This window comes from Zootoca vivipara, chromosome 5, assembly GCF_965207765.1.
Source record: "Zootoca vivipara chromosome 5, rZooViv2.hap1.1, whole genome shotgun sequence".
Lineage (NCBI taxonomy): Eukaryota > Metazoa > Chordata > Lepidosauria > Squamata > Lacertidae > Zootoca > Zootoca vivipara.
The window spans coordinates 20,101,019-20,126,770 of NC_142588.1; the positions used below are offsets into that span (position 1 = coordinate 20,101,019).

Below are 25,752 nucleotides of genomic sequence, written 5' to 3' on the forward strand. Positions count from 1 at the left end.
GAAACTTATTGCATTTGTAAAGACTCAGGGTCACTTCTCAACAATTCAAAATAAGGGGAGGATTTATGAATTTTAATGAAAACTGAAAGCTCCCAGGCAGTAAGGGGTAAAATAAATAAATAAAAAGCCCAGGTTTGCTTGAATCCAAAGGTTTAAAACCTATAGGAAGATTCGAAGCCAAGCTATCATAGCTTGTAGAAAAGATTCAGCAAAGGGCTATGTAAGCTCTCATAGTCTTGTTCTTACAAAGCTATTGCAAGGACTGCTGGAAGGTGTTCCTAATCCCTGGCTTTTATACTGTGTGGTACTCAATTCTTAAAGGGCTAGATCACAACAATTATTTCTGGGCGTGTCTGGAAACACTTTCAGGAAAAGAAGCATAGCTGCCAAGTTTTCCCTTTTCTCGTGAGGAAGACTATTCAGCATAAGGGAAAATCCCTTTAAAAAAGGGATAACTTGGCAGCTATGAAAAGAAGTTACACAAAATTACATCATAAAAGATCTGAAATACTCGTAAAACAAGAAAACTTAATTGGGAAAAGTAATATATGCACATAACAATCTTTACAATATATGCATTTAAATTGCTGTGGTTGTTTTTGCATAGCACAAAACGGACACGTATATCATGGCAAGTAAACTACCAATTACTTTCCTTACATGTTGTAACAACAAACACAGGTTTTCTGCATACTTGTCCTTCCTCAAGCTTTTTGTGCCATCTCAGTCCCATGTGATGTTTCGTACCTGTTACTCAGTGGAATTGTAGAAAGGTCTATCATTCTTATTAAAGAATAAATAATGCTAAACCATTGAAAAGAACTTTATATTTTATATGCTGGCAAATCCTCCAGAAAACACACGATGAACCATGCTCTGAATTATCTATTTCCACATAGCAATTAGGCAGTGAATAGCATGATATATGAGCACTTGAAACTGCTATTGACTTCATTTCCATTGTAGTCAAGCTTTCCTTTTCTGGCCTATGAATCTTGATAATGGCCCTCCACATAAGTCAATCCGTGTTCAGTGTGAAGTCTAATGCCTTCTAATGAAGTCACAGTTATTGCAGATATTAGCAAAATGAGACATTATTGGATGGTTTTCAAAATGAGCATCAGTGTCAAATTAGAGAAGGAAACAGAGAAGAGTATCGGTGCTGTTTTCTTTAACTGGATTTCCTACACTCCTAGTTTCAAACTAGGCTTGGCTGAGCCCCAGAACGTGTTTCATCCTCCGTATGAAAATTCTCCTGAACACATGCTGCACTCCTGAACAGGGTCACATGCATGCAGCTCTGGTCAGAAAACTGGGGATAGAACTGATATTTTTTTTGTCGGATTTGAAGGGTAGGGGAACAGGGAACAGGGGCACTCAACCTCCCTATGGCAGTGTCCCCAGATGTTGCACTGCTTGAGAGTAGACCCGAGTCAGTGAGATTTAAGGCCTGGAGTGAGATTTCTGAGGGACAGGAGCTCATGATCTACTGTGGATTCCCTAGTTTATCTGTGCTAGGACACGGGTGGCCTCTTGGGCTTGCCGATCAGAAGGTTGGCGCTTCGAATCCGCATGACAGGGTGAGGTCCTGTTGCTCTGTCCCAGCTCCTGCCACCCTAGCAGTTTGAAAGCACACCAGTGCAAGTAGATAAATAGGTACTGCTGCAGCGGGAAGATAAACAGTGTTTCCGTGTGCTCTGGTTTTCGTTGCACCAGAAGCGGTTTAGTCATGCTGGCCGCATGACCCGGAAAGTTGTCTGTGGACAAGCTCCAACTCCCTCGGCCTGAAAGTGAGATGAATGCTGCAACCCCATAGTAGCTTTTGACTGAACTTAACCGTCCAGGGGTCTTTTACCTTTACCTTTTTATCTTTCATCTCCCATGGTGTATGCAGCAGCGCATATACATATTTGCTTGAGTCTAATGTGCCACCGAATCTAATGTGCACCTCGGTTTTCAGAACCTGGAAACCAAAAAAAGAATTTGCCGGCAAATGAAAAGGGGAGGCAGTTCATTACTAGCAAAAATATCCCCCAAAACTAATTAGTCTCCATTCAGTTTTAGTGCTGGTTCTAGATTGGGTGAATCATGAGCAGCACAGGTCTAGAAGACTAACTAGATCTAAAAATCTAGATTTTAACACTTACAGCTGCCTCAAGTAGTCATCGGGGGGGACCCAAGCCTCTTGCATGACTCATATCTTTTCATGTTTTTTAGATTGCTTGGAGGTGGAATGTTTAACACCTAAGATACAAGGATTTGGGTTTACCGCTTCTGTTGCCATTGTTGTTGTTGAGCACCGAATGCCCGAGATACGAGGATCTGAGCTTGTGGCTGTGGCTGTTGTGTGTTTTTCAGAAACATGTGCAGGAAAAGGAATCTGTGAAAGTTAAACTTCTCACCTACTTGAGCTTTGTGAAAGGTGTTCGCACTGTTGGAGGATATAATTATGCCCCAGCAAATTAAAAGAGAAGTGTTCTTTTTCAGCTTTTCCTTATGTTTTGCACACCTGAGCAATACGGCATTCAAAGATGGCTACTGAGCATTTAAAGGGGACAATCTCTCACAGAGAGAGAGCGCACCTTCTTTCAGATCCTGTATGGAGCACATGTGCTTATTCCTCACTGGTTCCACTCCCTTGTGACATGATCCATTTCCACGTTGGTGAAGCCAACCACACATAGAGGGATTGGCGCAGGAATGCATGCAAGTAACTTGTACTAAAAAGGGAGGGTAACGTGGAACTGCCTATGGGAGTCTTGCACAGGCCTCTCATTCCCAGCAATGGCCCGTCATGTCCAAAGGGGGTTCATGAAGGACACAGAAAAGTACCAGGTTCTGCTAAGCCCTATGCTAACCCCTCTGTGCCTGAATGGCTCCACCAGCAAAAGGATGGAGAATTCTGCAAGTCATTCTTCTTTCTTCCTCTTTGGTGATCACTCGTAGTTGAGTAAGATTGTCTTCCATGAACACTGTCTTCAATTCTGGGTCAACACATCCTTCCACAGTGGGGACATAGGTTTCCAGGTGGGAGTTGATCATGGTGAGGGTTTGCCAAAAGTGCCTTCCTCTTAGCACATTTCTCCCTTTCGTCCTGAGTTTGAGTTTCTTCAAAGGCCATGACACCTTTGGTAAAGGCTGTTCTCCAACTGGATCCCTCGCAGGCGAGAGTTTCCCAATTGTCGATGCTTATATTACATTTTTTTAGATTTGTCTTGAGAGAGTCTTTAAACCTCTTTTGTTGACCACCAGCATTACGCTTCCCATTTTTAAGTTCAAAATAGAATAGATACTTTGGAAGACGGTAATCAGGCATCCGAACAACATGACTAGTCCAAAAAAGTTGATATTTGAAGAATCATTGCTTCAACACTGGTGATCTTTGCTTCTTCCAATACACTGGCATTAGTTTGGCTTTCTTCCCAAGTGATGTGTGACATTTTTGTAACTACTTGCTATTTTGCATTTCTGCACTGTCACTTCAAACAGCGGAGCCATTTGACTCACGGAGCACCCTTTTTAGTAAACAAACTTGTTGGTGGTTGGTAATTCCCCCAGTAAGCAATACAAGATTGGTATTTTAAAAGTAATGGTGTCCATTACAATAGCCTCTGTGGTATACAATCAACTCCAGATAAGATGCACTATTTCCATGAACACGCATGTAATCAGTAAGATACAGGTTCACATGTACCTGTGTATTTGCACAAGTAGGGTGTAATCTACACACATATTTAAAAAAAACGCTGTGAAAATGCTTTTAAAAGGTTTTGAAAAATACATTCGATTTGGCATAGCTCACTGTCGCAATCTAGTGCCACATTTGTATATTGCACTTTACAACACATTTAAAACGTTTCATTTGCAGCTGTGTAGATGAGTCCTGGGTCTCTTAAACAGCAGGTCACATGTTCAGCATGGTCGGGAAGCTATTTTCAATCAATATAACTTCCCAGTACTCTGGGTATGGCCAGTAGTTGCTCTGATTGTAACTGGATTGAAGCGGATTCATTTTGAGGGGGCTGGAAAACTTGATAGGTATATTTCTGTTTTGTAACAGGAAGTGAAGGCTCGTTTGAAATAAATAACGCGACTGGAGCCATTTCTGTTATTAAAAGCCCAATTCAGCTGAAGAAAGAAGTATATGAACTGAAAATTCAGGTATTTGTCTTACTCTCCTGCTATAAATGTTTCCCCTTACCACTTCTGATGGATCTGCAGTGTGAAGAATTTCAACTACTGCAAATGTAGTGCCCTCTTTACATATGAGAATTGATGCATATTGCTGCTTTCTGCTATGATACCATTTAAAAAACAAACAAACAAACAAACAATTTTCTCTGCCAATGCCAACTCTACCCAAAGGGTCTGGTGTGTTAAAGAGAAAAGATCTGGATTCTATAACTAGATAACCAGACAGTTTAATAGGATTGATAGGAATGCATTATTCATGTTATGCAAATTTGTTCACCTATGTAGTGTGCATTATGGCTAAACCATAGTTTAAGCTGTCAGATTTGCACCAGAGACTCTGAGCCAAGGGACTAAGCCAAGAGTCAAAGCGGGATCCACAGAAACATACTGGAACCAGGAAGTCCTTGTTGGCCAGGAAGCCTTTTGGAGTTCTTTCTGTCCAGGAGGGCCAAATGGTCAGAGTAGGTCTGAACTCGAGAAATATTTCATTGTCAGGAATATGCTCTAATATATAAGGCAATTGCACACAGAGCTGACAGTTCCTCATTCTAGCTGTGTATCACTGTGCAAGGCTGGGGCTGTGGGAAGTCAAATCTGGACCTTCCACCTCTGGTCAGCCCTGAGGCCAATGGTGAAGAGCTGGAGTCGCTGAAGTCTCAAATGCAACCAACGAAAGATACTGATATGATCAAACTCTAGAATTGCATGCCGGATGAAGTATCGTAAGCAGGAGGAAGAGCCCATGGAAATCCATTTCTTGTTCACTATAGGCTTCCGAAATCAGCCCGGAGGGTGAGGCGACCGCTCACGCCTTTGCCACGGCAACCATACGAGTTGTGGACCTCAACAACCACCCGCCGACGTTCTACGGAGAAAACGGGCCACAGAACCGATTTGAGCTCACAATGTACGAGCATCCACCGGAGGGCGAGATTCTGAGAGGCCTCAAAATTACCGTCAATGATTCAGATCAGGCCAGTGTGGTGTTTTTGTTTGGTTTATCTGTCCTTTCTTGCCTCTGTCTTATACCTCCATTCTGGGCCAGCCCAAAACATTTTGGCACTTGAGACGAACCACAAAATGCTTCCTTCCTGCCAGGGAAAATCAGGGGTGGGGGATAAAGATCTACACCAGGATCTGCTGCCCCTGTTGATCCTACCACCTGAGGCTGTTGCCTCATCTTGCCTCATGGGTGGGCAGGCCTTGATTCCATATATCTTTTGCTTTAAGTATCACAGCACTGAAAAGTAGATGCTGGTGACAGCCAGCAATCCATTGTCTTCTTGTCCTGCTTGATTTCCAGGGGCATCTGACATTTGTGCCCTTGAAACAAAATGCTGTTAATGGATGAATATTTTGTTTGATTCAGCAAGCCTTGTCTTCTTAGTTTGACTGGGTTGTGCCCTTTCTTTATTGCATTATTGCTGATTTACTTCATCAGCCGATGGACATAATACTTCCTCACTTAGTTTTTATTTTTCATTTAAAATAATAATAATCCTGATCCCGATCTTTCTGGAGCATTGTTAAAGCTACTCTACTAGAGCCTTATTTTGAAAAATAAGCACTCTACCCCATATGCAGTCAGCGCTGTATTCTTTACCCAGAGGAATGAGATTCCTTTAGGTTCGGTACAGTTTATTTTATGTGGAAACTATGGCAAAGGTTGCTAAGGAAACCTCTGTAATAGCTTCCACCTGAGCTAACCGGAGAGGAAAAGTTGAGGCCTGAAAGTTTAATACACATGAAAGGACTGCAATTATTGAAAAGAAAATCTAGCCCATCAATGTGTAGTATATACTCAGTGTTGGTGCTAACATGGCTGCATTCTGTTCTATATAAAAGTCAGCAGGTTCCCTGCCAGCCTGCTGCAAAGGGATAAGTAACTACCGTACTTCTGAGGCAGCCAGCCTCGTAATTGCTGCTTCTGCAGCTGCAGAAGGCAGCAAAATTTAAATTAACTGCTTACTAATATTATGGAGCAAGCAGAGACCAGCCAAAAGTTGTCATGGCTGGTATATTTTGCATAGATCTTTTGTTTGCTACATTCTACTCCCCTTCCTATCACAAGGAAACCGTGCAATTTGAGCTTCAAGATTGCTTTTTAATTTATATTTATATTTCTAGTCCCTACCCAAAATTGAACTCTGGTTCCGCCTGCACCTGTTTGTTCCTCACTAGAGCCGCCTTCGGGTATTCAAAAGGAAAGTTTAGCAGCGCTCACTGGCCCCAACCAGTGTCCATTGTCTACTACACCTGAGGGCAGCAGGCTAGCCGATAGGATGCAAGGCAGACCATGTAGTAGTAGTAAGGTAAAGGTAAAGGTAAAGGGACCCCTGACCATTAGGTCCAGTCATGGGGTTGCAGTGCTCATCTCGCGTTATTGGCCGAGGGAGCCGGCGTACAGCTTCCAGGTCATGTGGCCAGCATGACAAAGCCGCTTCTGGTGAATCATAGCAGCCCACGGAAATTCCGTTTACCTTCCCGCTGTAGCGGTTCCTATTTATCTTCTTGCACTTTCGTGCTTTCGAACTGCTAGGTTGGCAGGAGCTGAGACCGGGCAACGGGAGCTCACCCCATCACGGTAATAGTAGTAGTAGTAGTAGTAGTAGTAGTAGTTTATTATTTATACCCCGCCCATCTGACTGAGTTTCCCCAGCCACTCTGGGCAGCTCTCAACAGAATTAAAAGCACAATAAAACATCAAACATTAAAAACCTTCCCTAAACAGGGCTGCCTTCAGATGTCTTCTAAAAGTCTGTGATGCTGACTCCCAAATTTTGGGACTGTTGAAACATATGCAACAATTTGCGACTCGGGTTGGGCCTACTAGACCCAAATGTTTGTAAGCAATGTGGACCACAGACCCTGAAGCTTAAACTTCATTACTTTCATAGTATATCCACTGCTGCAGTTACCATCGCATGGCCTACCTTCCTTGCGGGGCTCCATTTGGAAAACGGCGCTGTTACAGCTTGACCCTGCGGAAGGCTGCGTATGGCCCAATCACATCATCCCCTCCTCCTGTTGTCTTGTTCCTTGGGGACACGCAACGTTGTAAGGACAACGTTTTCAAAATGGAGCCCCGCATGGCAGGATGGCCATGCATACATGGAGCAGAAGGAGAAGAGTGGGCATGCAGCAGAGGAAGAAGAGGAGGCTGACAAGCACAAGAGGCAGATTTGTCGCCTCTCTCAGCCTGCCACCCTGAAGCAAGAGCTTCATCTTGCCTCATGGGCGGGCTGGCCCTGACCATACCCAATCATATTCTTCTCCTCTCAGAAAGGTGTTGTGACTTATTTCCAGAGCAGCAACCATATTAATCTGGAATAATAATAAAAAGACCTGTGCCACCAACCTAAGGCCCACTCCCAGTACTTTCTTAGCAGAAGGAGGGATAATATTCAACCATGCCCCTGGTCAAAGAATATGGAGTTGTACCTTGTACCTAAAATGACCCATATTTAGGTAATCGGGTTATTCTGAATGTTCAGCATCTCAGAGTCTACCTTCCACATTATTCTCACACTTAGCCCACCTAAACTAGGTGCTCTTCCATTGCGACTGGAGGAATAGGCAAGCTCCCAAATCTATTTTTATCAAAACCACATACGTCTTGTGAGCCAAAGCTTGGGGAGATTACTCCAGAAAGCCTCTTAGTTCTCTCTCAGCCAATAGCTGTTGAATCGAAGATACTAAGCAGTCGTTCTTGCCCTCTCCTCTCATTCTCCCCTCCACGTGTGGAAAGGGAAATGCCAACTCTGTCCCCCAATTTCTGTATACTGGACAGGGTGGAAGAATGGGCCCTATTCCATGATAACAGATTGTGTCCTCCCTAAAAGAGGGCACGTGTTGCGGTGAGACCAGGAGACTGACCGCCTGTGTTGTGGGTGGGGGAGACTGGACAGCCACAACACCCGATTGGTAGGTCCCTTGATGTTGGGTTCATTCTGGCCAATGGGGTGCAGTCCAAACGGATCAAGGGACCCATATATACCCATGCATGTGACCCAGAGCTTCGTCTTTTGGCCCGTGCATTTGGAACACCCGCCCACCTCTCCCTACTTTTAGGACATTTTGCGATTGACCTTGCTATGCCGTTGTGTGTCGTCTGTCATTGGGACAGGGGCACAACAGGAATTTCCCCCACTTGGCTGATTGACTGGTGCCATTTGGGTTTCGCCTGCAGCGTAGCAAATCATCACAACTTGTAAGGTTGCGGATAGGCACTGGTTCAGGTGATAGGGATGGGAGAACGGTCTCGCCAAAATTCTGCCAAAAACCAAACTAAAATTTGAGTCAAATGTTTCTATATTTAGGGTGGAGGTCTCTGGGTCTGAATGTGAATGGAGGAGCTCCGCATGTTCACTTATGCAAGCATATTTTCTATTTACTGTGCAGAGATGGCTAGCTGGCAGGCCCATTTAGGTCAAGGGTAGCACCACCAATAATAATCCCACTACTTCCACATTTATTGCGGGAAGACTAGGATTTTTTTACACTTATCACACACAAACATGTGTCTCTTCTGCAAGGAAATCAACAGTACTGTGTTACAGGCTATGATACATGAACTTGTCATTTATTCTTTAATGCCGGCTCTATCTTCACAGGGGGCGAATGCGAAATTCAACCTCCGGCTTGTCGGGCCAGGCGGCATTTTCCGCGTTGTCCCTCAGACTGTGCTGAATGAAGCGCAGGTCACAATCATCGTAGAAAACTCTGCTGCCATAGACTACGAAAAGTTCCAGGTGTTGACCTTCAAGGTACCGTAACTTCTGCCTTCATGCTAACTTCATTCCCGCATTGCCATTCCGATTGTTCATCATGAGTTAGAGCACAATCTTCTGAAGTGGGGAGTCTCTTGCCCTGGCCGACTCTCCCTCGGTGTTTTAGAACCCTGTTCTAAAATGTGCGGGAAGCCTCTGTGGGTTTACAGCAGGCTTCCTCCTTCAGAAAATTGCCCTCCAACTCCTGGAGGGGGATTAGAATGGTGACCGGGGGCGTGGGGGGAAATGCTGGACCCAAATTCTACACAAAGGGTTAATGCTGCAGCATAGAATCTTGAGATTTCATATATACAGTGCTTTTTTTCCGGGCGGACATAGGGGTACGCATACCCCTAAACATTTTGTGAATCTTTGTACTTTTGTCCATTTACTGTATTTATTTCCCCCGATTTGAACTATAAAATGGTGCTTTTCTTGAGTCAAAATGAGAGTACCCCTAAACATTTTTTAAGAAAAAAACAGACACAAGATAACATTACCAAGGCAACTATCTATAAACAAACAATAAATGTCCCCAAAATGGCAAAAAATAGTTTTTCATGTGGTTAAAATTATAGAAGCCCTTCCGAAGTGTGTCCCTTGGCTCACTTGCAAGAGCCACCTCAACCTACCCCAATTGCAAGTATCTTCCTGTCTTATTTACAACTTGTTTCACCTCTCTGTTTGCGGCATACAGTGTTCTGGCTTGTGTGGGTAAATCTCGGAGTGGGGGAAAAGGTGATGTGTGGATATTTCTGCCTCATGGGAGAGGGCTGGATTTGATGACCATCTGCTCCTTTTGAGCCATCCAAGGCCCTTGCCTGTTTATTTCATGGGGTGTTGGGTGAAAGAGGTGCGCATGGAACGCGACCTACTGTATAATTATTCCTGTTACAACTAGAAAATTCTCAGAAGGTTGTAATGCACTGCCCAAGTATGCATGGTAAGGAAATTACAAAGCGTGGCCTCATGAATACTAATAGAATTCAGCATGATTCACTGCTGTAAACACCAAAGGAAGTAATTAAAAGAGAAAAGTGTGTGTTTCTTTTTACTTGAGAAATTGTACACTTTGTCTCTGAAAAAAAATATTATTATTATTATTATTTGCAAGTGATTGAAGATAAACAGCAAAGGGCTTTTATAAAACATTTTAAAGCCCTTTTATAAATTCCAAATGCGTTGGCAACAAAGAAAGTCAGAGATTCATTCACCACGGGTGCCAGTAGAGAGTTCTCCACTGATATGATGAAGATGATGATGATGATGATATACTGCCATTCATCCGAGGAACACAATGCAATTTAGAATATAAAAACACAAAAATGCACAACATACTAACAAACAAAAGCAATAATACCCCAACCCCGCCACACACCGTTTCCCATAAATTGTTTAATTGGTCAAAGGCCCGGGAGAAGAGGAACTTTATTGAAGACCAGATTTCCACATGAAATTGTACATTCCAAATGTTTTTATCGCGTTGATGTTGCCTTCAATGGTCAGTTATCTGACATATCTAAGATAGCAGAGCGATGGAATATACAAAGTTAATTTTACATAACCTTTGCTTTATGTCAGTCCCCGATATTTTATTATTCTTAGCGGAGGGGATGATTAACAGTCTTTAATAGGCATGCCATCATCTATTTGCAGAAGCTTTCGATTAAAGCTGAAAGCAATATTTCATAGACGGATTTGGTTTGGGTCCTTGGGAGTTTGAATTTGGGGGGGGGGGCGGAATAGTCCCCTCTGTCTGCTGCCCCCGCATGTTCTCCCAGGGGGGGGGGTGTAGCTTGATGCCCACTTTGATTCATTACCATCTTGCTATTACTCCAGATGACCTCCTTGGCTCTTGACTCCACTAATCTTTATACCAGGGGTCAGCAAACTAAGGCCCAGTGGCCGGATGCGGCCCACCCGGCTTGTTAATCCGGCCCGCGAACCTTGCGGACCCTGGCGCCCCCTTGGTCAGTCCCCGTGCTAAACCGGCACGGCAGCCTGACTTCCGCGGTGCTGGCACGGCTTCGGATTGGCCACAGGAAGCTCCTGCAGGCAATCCGAAGCTGGAGACGCCTCTGGGCGACGCCTCTTCCTTCCCGCTGAGGCAGCCGCGTATGGCCAAGAGCCAAGTAGGAGGAAGTGGCGGCAGTGGGGAGGTTGCCCTGTTTAGGGAAGTTTATTATGTTTGATGTTTTATTATGTTTTTAATATTCTGTTGGGAGCTGCCCAGAGTGGCTGGGGAGGCCCAGCCATGTGGGCTGGGTATAAGTAATAATAATAATAATAATAATAATAATAATAATAATAATAATTCATTTCTCATAAGTGTATCCCACTCTTTCCCACACAAACACACAGTTTAATGTCTTCATGCCTTAACCAAATAACCTGTTCTGGTGTATTAATGTTCAAGAGTGATTTGCTTTCATTTTATTCTGGGTTGCTAGTTGCCATGTAGTTTTCTTGAGCATCGCCACCAAGGTCTCAACAAAGAAGGAACGCAAGAGCTCTCCTCATGTTCTTTTGTTCTGCTTCCTTCTTTGTTTGGTGGTGATGCTGATGTTCCATCGACATTTGCTGGATCTCTTTGATTCAGGATGTGCTGAAAACTCTAGTTCTTCCCGTGGTTAATGAAATTATATATAGCACACAAACATGACTACCCTGTTTCCCTAAGCCATAGCAGGATTTTTAAGCATTCAAGGAATATAAGCCATACCCCGAAAATAAGACATAGTGATAGGCGCAGCAGCAATGCCGGCCGCAGCAGGAGGAGGAAAAAATAGGACATCCCCTGAAAATAAGCAATAGTGTGTGGTTTTTTAAAGCAAAAATAAATATAAGACAGTGTCTTATTTTCGGAGAAACACTGTATGCCGTAAGGGATTTTTACTCAGATTTTTGCAGTCATTTGAAAATTAACTTTTTATTAACGTAACAATGACAGAAGTCCGACTTTTGTGAATTCTTTTCTCTCTCTTTATTTCAGTCCTATGTGGAATATTTTCTACTGATGGGATTCTCTATCATCATCATTAGCTATAGCGCATATTAGTCAGTTCCATATAAAATAGCTGGGCTCTGTAGAAGCACAACTGTTGGATTTTGCATGACTTACTAGCTCGTAATTTCTCAATTACCTCCTTAGCTTCTTGCAATAGAAGTTAACACACCTGAGAAGTTCAGTTCAACAGCAGATATTGTGATCCGTCTCTTGGATACGAATGATAATGTCCCAAAGTTTTCATCTGATTACTACATCGCGAGGATCCCAGAGAATTCTCCTGGCGGCTCCAATGTTGTGGCTGTAACGGTAAAATTTATTCATCCCTCCAGAGCCATGCTCTGCTGCACTTACAATTCTGTGTAGTTCCATGAGTCTCTCGATATCTGCAATTATTGCACCTGGGAGAAGGTGGGGATTTATATATTCAGAAACTGACAAAAAAATTAGAATCATAGAATCACAGAGTTGTAGAGCTGAATCTCTCACGAGTCTAAGCACAGAAGCAAGCTAGGATTGCTTCTTAGAATTTGAATTTGAATTCACCACAGGCTGTAATTCTGCACAGAGCAATGCAGGTTGGAATTTGCTCTGCTGAGCAAGGGTGTGTTTCTTAAATTAAATTATAGAGTGCCAGTATTCACACGAATAAAATAATAATGCCACCACTTTAAAACTGTGCTGAAACTACTTGATAGATGGTTTGTCTGTCCATGTGACATCAAGCTAAGTCTATCCTCGGATTTTTTTCAGTGTTCTACAACTTCAGAATTAAAGCGGGGGGGTTAAACTGGGCCCTTCCAGATGTTGCTGGACGCTAGCACCCATCAGCCCCTAGTCAGGGGTGATGGGAATTGTAGTCCAGCCACATCTGGAGTGCCAAAGTTTTCCCGGCCCTGATTTAAAGCACAGAGGCTTCTGGGATGTAGAATATACAGGGACCCAGGAGCATATTCACAGTATAAACTGATATAACACCGGTCCTGAAAGACTACATTGGCTCCCAGCATGTTTCCCAGCACAATTCAAAGTGTTGGTGCTGACCTTTAAAGCCCTAAATGGCCTTGGCCGGGTATACCCGAAAGAGCGTCTCCACCGCCATCCTTCAGCCCAGACACTGAGGTCCAGTTCCGAGGGCCTTCTGGTGGATCCTTCATTGTGAGAAGTGAAGCTACAGGGAACCAGGCAGAGGGCCTTCTCGGTAGTGGCACACCGCTCTGTGAAACACCCTCCCATCCGATGTGAAGGAAATAAATAACTATCTGACTTTTAGAAGACATCTGAAGGCAGCCCTGTTTAGGGACGTTTTTAATGTTTGATCCTTTATCACTTTTAATAATAATAATCATCATCATCATCCGTTGGGAGCCGCCCAGAGTGGCTAGGGAAAGCTAGCCAGATGGGTAGGGTATACATAATAAATGATGATGATGATATCTTCTGGATTAACCTAATTCCCACTGGTGTTATTCCCACCAAATTAAGCAGGACTAACTTGGTTAGGATTGCACTGCAAACTGCAATTCCTATGATTCTGTAGAGGAAGATGTGAAAGCTAAGCTGATATGAAACCACCAAATAAGTCATTGGAGAGAACCAAACCTTTCTGCATAGCATGCTTTCTTCATCTCACATGTTGTTTAGCTTAAACTAGAACAGCTAAGTGGAAAATAAAAGATGGCTAGATGATTTATTTTTCTCCCGTATTTTCTAGGGGCCCAATCTGCACAATGCCTTGATATTTTCTTAGCAGAATAATATGCTCAGAAAGAGGATCGTTTCATCATTTTTCAAGTCCCAAACTTTAATGGTGACATGTATCTCAAGTGAGGGGAGCCACCCAGTGGCGCCACTTGGTAATGTTGCTAGTACAGAGGTGGAATTTTTCACCTTTTCTTTGTGTGTCCTTTGTAGGCCTGATCCTGAAGTTTACTACCCTGTTTCTCATATTTTAAGACATACCCATAAAATAAGCCATAGCAGGATTTTTAAGCATTCAAGGAATATAAGCCATACCCCGAAAATAAGACATAGTGATAGGCGCAGCAGCAATGCTGGCCGCAGCAGCAGGAGGAGGAAAAAAATAAGACATCCCTTGAAAATAAGCCATAGTGTGTTTTTTTGAGGAAAAAATAAATATAAGACATGTCTTATAATATGAGAAACACGGGTATCACTCTCTTACATGCATCTCTTAGCGACATCCTTTCCCAACACCTTAAAAATGGATGCAGATTAATTGACATGACTCTTCCCTGCTGTTAAATTCGGCTCCTACCTGCTCCCCCAGAAACTTTCAGTTGCACATTTTCATCTCCAAACACGCTGGTGGCGAAAGGGTCAGGTGGGGAGAGGGAAGCAGTTTGTGGTCGCCATTTGGAGTGCTGACCTTTAAAGCCGTAAACGGCCTCAGCTCAGTATACCTGAAGGAGCATCTCGACCCCCATCGTTCAGCCCAGACACTGAGGACCAGCTCAGAGGGCCTTCTGGCGGTTCCCTCACTGCAAAAAGTGAGGTTACAGGGAACCAGGCAGAGGGCCTCCTCGGTAGTGGCGCCTGCCCTGTGGAACGCCCTCCCATCAGATGTCAAGGAGATAAACAACTATTTGACTTTTAGAAGACACCTGAAGGCAGCCCTGTTTAGGGAAGTTTTTAAGGTTTGATGTTTTATCATGTTTTTAATATTCTGTTAGAAGCTGCCCAGAGTGGCTGGGGAATCCTGGCCAGATGGGCAGGGAATAAATTATTATTATTATTATTATTATTATTATTATTATTATTATTATTATTAGCAGTGAACTGAAAAGTGGTGAAGCACCCTCTTCTGCCCTCCAAATCCCACTCCCAAAGTTGTGTCCCCCTAGGAAAAGTAGCCATCTGGTTTTTGCTATTTTCCATCCTCAACGGGACCAATTATACATGTCATGAAAGTCTGTTTTGTTTCTGTTTTAATCCATCAATACCCCTTTCCATTTTCTTCTTAAGGCAACAGACCCTGATTCAGGCCTTTGGGGTGAAATGAAATACTCCATTTATGGAACAGGTGCAGATCTGTAAGTTTAAACATATATTTTGTTTAAGGGTGTGTGTTTTTTTAAAAAAAATAGTTTGCATAATTTTTATTGTTACTAGATAACAAACGAGATCAAACATGATGAAATTCCTTCCTTAAAGGGATGTATATATCTTTTTCCTGGCTGTTTCACACCGACAGTGTTCTATTTCAAGCAAAGCAACATGCAGAGGACTAAACCTCCAGGTTCTTCCACATGAACCTAACAATAACGCATAAAGGAAGAACAGATTGTGGGAAGGGTGTTGCTGTTTTTCATTTTAACGTTTGCCGTTTTAGTGTGTGCTTTTTGTTTGTTTTGATGTATGGAACTGCGTGAAACTGATGGAGTGAACCACCTTGAGCGACTGTGGGTTGTAGAAGTTTTGCATAAATAAAACGTAAAAGCATAAAAGATTGGGATTGTGGGAGCAAACGATTTTAAGGGGGATACCAAAGAAAACTGCATGCAATTCAAGAGATGTGCCACTTAGGGTGCAGCAAATAATTTCGAGGGGGTTATCAATGAAAACTGCATGTTATTCAAGAGATGTGCCACTTATAATCTCCCCTCTGGAACACTGTAAGGCCCCCTGGGGCCTAATAAATCTCCCCATCTGGCCCTCTCCTCATGGACTCTCCTCATGCCAAAATTCTGCCCCCCCTCCATCCCCGCCCCTTTCTTTTCCTGCTTCACGTCATATTTTGCTGCCTTCACCTGGCTGGAAATCTCCTCAAACTCTGATTTTAAAAAGACCTGGAGGGTTACGTCCAGTCAAAGGCAACTATGGGGTGAGGTGCTCATCTCACTCTCAAGCCGAGGGAGCCGGCGTTTGTCCACAGACAGCTTTCTGCGTCATGTGGCCAGCATGACTAAACCGCTTCTGGCACAACAGGACACTGTGACGGAACCCAGAATGCATGGAAACACCATTTACCTTCCTGCCGCAGTGGTACCTATTTATCTACTTGCAGTAGTGTGCTTTCAAACTGCTAGGTTGGCAGGAGGTGGCACAGAGCAATGGGAGCTCATCCCATTGTGCAGATTTGGCCTGCCAACCTTCTGATCGGCAAGCCCAAGAGGCTCAGTGGTTTAGACTACAGCGCCACCTGCATCCCTTTGAACGCTGATAATCTCCACTTAACTGGGGCTTCAGGTAAGTGGTATTTGCTGCCCAGCACAGCCATACCCTGGTCCTGGGAGCCATTGTTCTTCCTGCACATCCATGATGCTTAGCACCTCACCCTTGGACTTCAAAAAGGTTTGGATGGACCCTGATAAAGAGTCAGAAAACCGTGTGCTTTTTCCTCCAGTTCTGAGCTTAGCTGCCAAGTTTTCCGTGGGAAACCCCCAGATTTTAATCCGTTTTCCGCTGTTCTCCCGAATGGAGAAAAATCCCAGAAATCCCCCGGATTTCCTACCTGCCAAGGAGCCTCCATTTTGGGTGCCGCTCTGTCCATGTGTGGGCACCGGAAATCAACCAAGATGGCTGCCGGGCATGCGTAGAAGTGACTTCCGGTGCCGCTCTGCCCTATTTCTGGTGCCCACACATGGGCAGAGCAGCCCCGGAAGTTGCTTCTCTCTCTCTCTCTCTCTCTCTCTCTATATATATATATATATATGACAGCAACAACATCTAAGCAGCTCCTTTAGATATTTCTTCCCTCTTTTAGAATGATGGTTAGCAATTCGTGGGATGGGTTGTCTCTTTGGTTACATCTGAAAAACTCAAGGCACTTCTGCAGGAGCATAATTCTAATAGTATTTCTCTGTCTTCACGAACAACCTTTTGAATATCTTGCCCTTTGCATTTGCAGAAGGTTGGGCACAAATAGCGGGTCCCCAGTCATAACTCTAATAGCCAGCAAATGGTCTCAAAAGGAATTAGCAAAAATAATTAGATTTTTAATTGCATCCAATATTTACACCGACTCACTGGGCATGAAAAAACAACAATAAACAATGTTGATTTTTAATTTCTGCTTGGGACATTTTGCATTAGGAGGTTGTTATTACTGTTGTTATTGGGCTGAATCCAAGAGTTGGGCGGGGCAATTTTTCAGCAATTTTGAAGGGGCTCTGTGAAGTTTATTCCAGTTACTGATATTCCTGGCTGCCATAGCTATGGTCCTGTGTGCTACCGGACCCCCTTGTTGTCTTTATTTTACTATCAAGCCAATCAGAGTAATGGCAGGACACATTGCCCTCATTCTGATTTGGCTTTATTATGAAGCTAATATGGAGTAATGGCAGGAAGGGGTGTTGGTAGCAAAAAAGAAAAGGTGAGAGCAGGGGCTTGTGAATTATCATTATCATTATACCCCACCCAACCATAGCTGCCAAGTCCGGATCGTAAAGATCCGGGATCGGCAGCGCGCGCATAACCGGAAGTTGCGTGACGCAACTTCCGGTGGCGCTTCGCCCTTCTATGGGCACCAGAAAATGGCGGCGCCAGCTCCGGAAGTCGCTTCCGCGCATGACCGGAAACACGTAAAAGCGACTTCCAACGCCGGCGCCGCCATTTTCTGATGCCCATAGAAGGGCAAACCGCAACCGGAAGTCGCGTCACGCAACTTCCGGTCATGCGCGGAAGCGACTTCCGACGCCGCCGACGCCATTTTCTGGTGCCCATAGAAGGGCAAAGTGGCACCAGAAAAATGGCCGCCGGGAAGAAGCAAATTAAAGGGACAATGCCGGGATTTTCCGCCAAACGGGAGACCGCCGGAAACGGTAAGAAAAAAAGGGGTTTTCCCGGCGGATACGGGATACTTGGCAGCTATGCACCCAACCCCAGCCACTCTGGGCAACTTCCATTACCCCCAAATCATTTTTGAGTATAATAGGTTTACTCGAGAATTTTATGACTTAGCCTTGCTATTGGAAAAGTCAAAATGGTGAGGGAACCCCAGAACATTTAGTACTATCTTGTGTTTTAAAAAAGGCTTCCCCAAATCATTCAATCTGCAAATTCATAGAATCAGATTTTACATTAGCATCTTTCAAATAAATTCAGTCTGTCGTTTGAAATGATTGGTATATAATGTGTGACAAATAGTTTTGCCTGCCTGCTGCCTTCAGGGTGTGTCTGTGTGTGATGAAGTTGCAGTCTTACACTCATTTAAGCTAAGATTTTCAGACTTGCCTTCTCTGAGTTAGTCTAAATGTACCTCAGAGTTTGAGGAGCAGAGCTTAACTCCCTTTAGAAGCAGGAGGAAATAAATTCTTCTCCCCTTTCTTGTTTTATAAGGGATCTAATGCAGTGTTCGGCCAAACTAACCAACAGCAAAACGTTACACTTCCATTGCCTGCGTGCTGAAGGTCTCTGCGTTGTTTTATTCAGCACATGACTCAATACATTGTTCTTACAAACTGCACAACTGCGCCATCCTCCCTTGTTTCACTGCAGAGGGACTGAGTGGAAATCCATCGCACTGTGCTGTTCACAAAAAAATATATAAAAATAGTATTAAATCTAAATATATCCATGTTACACTGGAATTGATCCCCCCCCCCCCCGTTTTGACTTTTGCAGATTTGGATTTAATATTATTATTTGCAGGCAGATATATATATATAAATACACATAGACACACACAGAGAGAGAGAAAGAGATGGCATGCCTTATTGCCTTAAGCCACTCCCCCCTCCATGCCTGTTGTTGAACTGAAGCTCTCATCAGCTTCTGCAAGCATGGCCAATGCTCAGGGATTTATTTATTTATTTGTTGTGGAGAGATGGGCAGCAAGTAACACACACACACACACACACACTCCTCCAAGCAGTTTTCAACTCTTCTAAAGGTAAAGGTAAAGGGACCCCTGACCATTAGGTCCAGTCGCGGACGACTCTGGGGTTGCGGCGCTCATCTCGCTTTACTGGCATTGAAGTAAGGTGAAGGATGGAAGCATATACAGGTCAACAGATAACGTGAACTTTTAAATATGTAAAAATATATTTATGAAGAATAGTGCAAGAATAACAGGACCCCTCTGACAGACCCAGGGAATACTCCATAAGCCCCAGATTGCTTTCTCATTTCCTTAAAATCATTTTTGATTTAAATTAAATGGGAAATAGCTCAGATTGGAGGGGTCCAAAGGTGTTAACGTTTTCCCTCAATATAAGCCATCGCTTCCTACTTCAGAGCCGTTGTGCTAATAACTTCTGCCATCTTACACAAATAACTCCATCCTTAATTAATCTTCATAAGTCAAAACGGGCCTCTCCTGGGATCTTTTCCATGCCCATAAGCAGTACAAACTGGGAAGTTTCTGTAGAAAGATGATTTTGGGAAGGCTGGCCACAGAGCAAGCAAGGCTTTCAGTTTTATGACACTCCTCCCTGCGGAACTCTGTACAGAAGTATACCAGACTCCATCCTTATTCACCACGACTTTTGAAAATGCTGAATAGCTGAGATGAGCTTGATTTTTAATGGGTATTGTGTAGCCATTGGTATGAAATGTTCTTTTTAAGAGATGCATCACGTTAAACACTTGTTTTACTGTATGTTGTTCAGAGTATTTTATAGAGAATTGGCTAATGGGATTTGTAACAAATAAATCCCCATTTTCCAAGCGCAATTGGGACTGCAGCCACCCACAGCAGCTAGGGGGAGAAATCACTCTGAAAAGGGTGCATCTGAACATAAGGGCGATTTCTTTTCTTCTGTCTGTGCAGCTGACTAGGAAATAGATGAAATATTGGCCACTGTTGTTTTTTTCTTCCAGATTCCTCATCCATCCATCCACTGGGATCATTTACACCCAGCCATGGGCCACGTTAGATGCAGAAGTTACGTCCAAGTACAACTTCTATGTGAAGGCAGAAGATACAGAGGGGAAGTATAGCTTGGCTGAAGTCTTCATTACTGTGCTTGATGTCAACGATCACTCCCCAGAGTTCAACGAGAACATCCAGGAAAAAACCATGATTATTGGCACTCCAGTGAAAGTGGAGGTTGGTCGATGTGCATGTTTGTTTTTTTGTTTTTTTGTTTGTGTGTTTGGTTGCAGTGATTAGTATTGAAGTGATCGCAATGCATTCGTTATGTTGCAATGATTCCTATTATGGACTCGAAGGCTAAATAAGGAGCTTACATTTCTGTAAGTAAATCTGTGCCGATATGGGTATAAGCCACTTTTCAATATTCCATTACAGTTTAGACTTAGAGGATGCGGGTGGCACTGTGGTCTAAACCACAGAGCCTTTTGGGCTTGCCGAAGGTCAGCAGTTTGAATCTCCACGATGGAGTGAGCTCCCATTGCTCTGCCCCAGCTCCTGCCAACCTAACAGTTCATAAGCATGCCAGTGCAGGTAGATAAATAGGTACCGCTGTGGCGGGAAGGTAAACGGTGTTTCTGTGCAGAGACACCGGCTCACTCAGCCTGAAAGCGAGATGAGCACCGCAACCCCATAGTCGCCTTTGACTGGACTTAACCATCCAGGGGTCCTTTACCTTTACCTACCTTAACAGCTTAGAGAGACCCGTGGAAAATCAAGGCTGGTTGATTCTTCTTAATGGCTCGGATCAGGCAACAAATGAGTGGGGTGTGTGTTAAATCCTGCTCAGTTTGGGTACACACTGCTATTCCCTGCTGGGAACAGACAGAGGGTCAGCACAGGATTTAACCATACCCATATGCATATTCCCCATCTTACCTTAATGGCACATGTCAATTTATCATTAATAGCTATATCCCACACCTCTTTATACCAAGCAGAATATAAAATGGAAGAATGGTACAAGATAGATTTTTAAACTACTCCGGAATCCAACCAAACCCCACCTCACAAAGTTCTGGTATAGAAGCCATGCTCAAAGTACGGCACTTCAGAATCCAAAAGAACCGGTCCTCTTTAAAATAGATTGCCATTCAATAAACACTTCTCTTTCACTTTTTCTCCCCATCTCCAACAGGCAATAGACCAGGATGCGGAAGAACCCAATAACATAGTTGACTATTCTATTATGCAAGCAGATCCTGCCAATGTGTTTGATATAGACCAAAGCACCGGAGAAATAAAACTGAAATCCTACATAAGATCCTTGGACATAATTCACAACATCACCAACAACAAAGACTGCATATGGTCGGTGGTAGTTCAAGCCAAAGATCGGGGCTCTCCTTCATTTAGCACCACCGCTGTCCTGAAGATTGATATCACAGAAGAGGTAAGAGGATAAGATACTGGAGAGAAATGGCAAATGGGGAGACCCAAGATTTGTGGTTGAGAAACAGTGGTTTGTAATGGGCACCACTGCAAAAGCGTCATAATTTGAGTCATTAGATGGAAGGAAGGGGGTACTGTCAGCTGTGAAATGAGAATTTCTGGCATTTCTGGGTCAAGGAAGCGTAGAGTTTACCTATGGATCAAGTGGATCCTAAGTTATTTCAGATACTGGCAATGGGTCCACCCCTGACCTCTCTGTTGCATTGTTCAGCCTCATCGCTACCAAATAGAAGCTACAATTGCTTTCCCTATACTGAAAATGGAGAAGGAGAAATTCATGAAGGCCCACAACAATTGTCTTAAAGGTCCACGTCTATTCTTTCCTTCTTCTTTTAACTTTGTATCTTAACTCACCCTTGATTTTACCAACCGTTCTCCAAATGGTTCATTAGAAGAACACTGTAACTCCTTCTTTATTATTACATTTAACTTCCCAAACAATATTTTCAGAATGTTTGCGATGGCGAGTCCAATGCTGGGGTGAGTGTATTGGGGTGTGCGACAGACTTGTCAATCTGCTTCACATATACAGAGGATTCGTTAAACGGTCATTTCCCTTCTACCCTGCGGACCACATAGATGTGGTAGGGGCAACCTAGACATGTGGCAATCTAATGCCAATTAATATCAGCAAACAGAAAGCCACCCATCTGCTCTAGGATATTTATTTCCCTTGAATAAGCATTGCAAATTGGTGGCGAAGAGATTTGAAATGCCGCCCCCTCAGCCATACCTAGCTTTATTATCCCGAAACCTTATAATTTACAAGTGTCCACCTGAAACTCTTCACTATGCTGTCTGTAATTTCCTCTGCAATAGCTCAGTTCCTTGCTTTCATATCTTGGTCTCTTTATAGTAGAGCCTGTGCCTGTTTGTCTTATTTGTGTCTTCATTGCAACAATGCTTAGCGCCTAAGTAGGAGTTGTCCACATTTCCGCTTCTCCCACGCCTAGAAAGCATGGGGCCATGCAGTCTAGCCTCTTCCTCACTGCTTTCCCCCAGGAAACCCACACTTGTGCACTAAATTGGTGCAAATGTCCATCTGGAGGAAACCAGATTGATGTTTGCTCTGATTTGATAGCGAGCAGAAGTGTGGATGAACCCTAAGCTTGCATGGTACATGACTCCACCTCTGAGACTCCACCCACCCTCTTTAAGGTTTTGTGACCTTTTTTCAGGAGGAAAAGGGTTAGCATATACTGTACTACACTAGAAAAATCATTTCCAACTGGAGATGGCAGGATCAAAGCTAGTGGCATGCAAATAAGGCATTCTCTGTATAACGTGCCCCAGGATGTACTTGAATGCATCTGTTCATTGTGTCTGACCCGGCACCCTTCACCCCACAGAACAGTGCTCTGTTTTCCTTTCTGAAGGAAAAGCTTCTTTGACAACACAACTAGAGGTGTCCAACAGTGTTAATCACAATGAGTAATTAAACAGGCCTATTTTTGATTAACATTTACCATCACAATTAGCAGAACGCTGCTCTCTTCGAGATGGATGCCCTGCGGCTAGGTTTGGTGGTTTCATGCATCAAAAAAACCTTTTGCTCTTCAAACAATGCAGCGATAAAAATAAAATAAAATCCCAAGGCTATTTAATTTAATGGATCCTATTTTTACCACACACAAAAAGTGATATTGATTATAAGCCAACGCTTTCTTTCATACCTACTGGGAGGAAAGTGCATATGCTGTTTGCTTTCCCCTATCCTTGTTTACAGGTATTTGTTTAATGACAGTGCGTAATCCTAGATTTCTGTGGCCTGGAATGGAAAGGCTGGTCCTTGCAGTGACAGAGCACACCAATGGTTTTGTGAAAGTTTGTCTATAGTCCATAAGATATTTGGCTAATAGAAACACAAGCTTAGAAGGGGTGACTATCTAACCATCTGCCCTGAACATAAATGGATAAGAAGAAGGTTCATTCAGAGGCGGGCTACATGTTACACTTGTCCACACAAGCTGGACTCTGCCTGCTTCTGGTAAAAGTCCCTCTTCCCAGTTGCCACATGCCTTGTATCTGATGGTGGGGTACCTGGGGGAGGCCATCCAAAGATGATCTTTGTGCACAAGCAGGTGAATGTTAGAGCAGACAGCTATGCGAGCTGTTTCCAGATCCCAAGCTTTAACAGGGAGCACCAACACTTTATATTGTTCTCAGAAACGAACCAGGAGCCAGTGCAGCTCTTTAAGCAATGGCAAAATATGTTCACAATGGCTGATCCCAATTAGCAGCCTAGCAGCTCCACAATTTTCTGGGTGCTCCAGCCCCGATACATATCATTTCAGTAGCATCCTAGTGCCATGTGGAAATTGAAAACGGCATGCAGCAGGAAGCTTTCATATGAGAAATCAGGTATCACTGAATACACACCTGAGTGTTTTATTAACAGCCTCATCTCCTTTACATTTGACATAAGCAGACTTAGGATGTTTAGGGAAGTTTTTAATGTTTGATACTGTACTGTTTTTAATATTCAGTTGGAAGCCGCCCAGAGTGGCTGGGGAAACCCAGCCAGATGGGCGGGGTATGAATAATAAATTATGTTGTTGTTGTTGTGACGACGCACAGGGACAGTGAGGAAATGGGACTCAGTTTAAGTGTGCCTCGTGCGATGAATATGTTTTTCTCTTGCACGCTTACTGCTGAGTCAAGTGTGTAACAGATAAACTTATTCAGGCAGCTAAAGAGAACATGCATTGATTGTGGCCTGCTCCAGAAATCTTAGGAAGACGAGATTCTGTACTGTTCAAATCAGCAGAAGAATCTTCCCATTGACCTGGGCTGCAGTGTAGTCAGTCTCCAAGGCCATTGCTTAAAGTCATTGCTTAAAGTCAGTGCAGTGCAGTGTAGTCAGTCTCCAAGGCTGGAATCCTGCACACCATTACCTCTGGGTTGTAACAGTGCTATTGCCATCAAGGCAGCAAGCAAGAAAGGAGGCAGAAAGCACTTGGTGCCATGCTGGAAAGGAATGGTGTCTCAGGATTTGGCAATCTGGTGCAGGAGATTGCAGTCTCCTACAATGGACAGTCAGGAGGAAAAGTTGGTCAAGTCCAAGCTAGACAATGGGAGCTTGGATATCTGCCTTTGTCAGTTCAAGAGAGCAGTATTTTCTGCCTGCTTCTGCAGCTCAGGTTCCAATCCCTGATCTCAGATGAAGAACACCTGCTTCATGTTTAGATTTAGGTACCATACAACTAAGCCAGTCTTAATAATAGAATAATACATATTATTCTAATTGTCCCTGCTAAATTTTTTTTGCAGTTTTTGTTGTCACCTGGTTATCCTGATCTGCTAAAAGAAAGGACACAATAGCAATTGTTGAGCGACCTGGTAGGGATAGTAGGTAAAGGTAAAGAGACCCCCTGACCGTTAGGTCCAGTCGCGGATGACTCTGGGGTTGCGGCGCTCATCTCGCTTTACTGGCCAAGGAGCTGGCGTACAGCTTCCGGGTAATAACTTCACTCCTCAAATCTTTATAAAGAGTTCAAGCTAGAAGCACATGAACTACTGATTCAATACTGCCATCTCCACATGGACATAACTGTTTTTCCAGCAGATTTTTTTGAAATTGACCCTCAAGCACAGCTGTCGGCAGTAAATTTAATTTTGCATAAGTAAAAGCACATCTGTATATTTTGGAATTGTTCAGTTCTGCAAATAGGTTGCCAAAGAGTCAAAATGACTAGGTGGGAAATAATCGTACAATGGACAAAATTTCCTTATGGTGACCAAATTGTTCTGTTGCTCGATATCATATAGGCGCTGTCTAATTAAACTATCTGCTTCAATTACTTGCAATTACTTCGTATTTTGGCAGTACGAGGATTTCCACTTGCACAACAGAACTCCCTCCTCTTTCTTCTGCCTGTGTTCACCCCCCACGCCCTCCCCAAATACGTTGCAGGGGGGTGGGAGGAATCCCAGAACAGATTTAGGGAGGGAGGAGAAAGTTGTGTCCCACAAGCAGACATCCTTGCACTGACAGAATGAGGTCCTTTGCACTACATTGGATGCAACCTTTATGACGGTGGTCCACAGGTTGATTGGTTTTCTTATTTTTGACATTTTCAGATCAAATCAAGGGTAAGATCCTATATTTTAGGCCTCAAGAAACGTCCATGGACATTATTTGGGATTTGCATGAGTGGCGTCCTTTCTTCCATTTCTCTTACCATGGTGATCTCCACCATCATGTACTGGAAAAGTGTGAAAAGATCCAGACTCCATCCTCAGGGCAAAATCAGGAAAATTAAACGGCGGCCACCACAGCGCTCTATGTGCTAAAATGCTATGTGAACTTTTCCATTCATTTGTCCTCAATATGCCATATCGAGAGGCTGCATTACCTCTTAATCAAGCTTTGGATTCTTTAAAAGGGAAACAAGCAGCCTGTCTCTTCATCTCACATTCATTACCTCATAGCATTGGAGTGGTTTGTTTTGTTTTCGTAATGTCTGTAAAAGAGTACTAGAACATGCTCAGTTTCT

The 25,752-nt window shown here is 43.5% G+C and overlaps 1 protein-coding gene across 1 annotated transcript in view; it reads left to right on the forward strand.

Annotated features, from left to right (window-relative positions):
• CDHR1 (cadherin related family member 1) overlaps nt 1–25,752 on the forward strand; it is a 60,810-nt gene that overhangs the window by 30,016 nt on the left and 5,042 nt on the right. Inside the window, exons 10-16 of the mRNA XM_060274204.2 lie at nt 4,061–4,161; nt 4,965–5,168; nt 8,808–8,960; nt 12,115–12,279; nt 14,956–15,023; nt 19,753–19,981; nt 20,943–21,197. Of these exons, the coding sequence (XP_060130187.2) occupies nt 4,061–4,161; nt 4,965–5,168; nt 8,808–8,960; nt 12,115–12,279; nt 14,956–15,023; nt 19,753–19,981; nt 20,943–21,197 (1,175 nt within the window). The remainder of the gene's footprint in view (nt 1–4,060; nt 4,162–4,964; nt 5,169–8,807; nt 8,961–12,114; nt 12,280–14,955; nt 15,024–19,752; nt 19,982–20,942; nt 21,198–25,752) is intronic.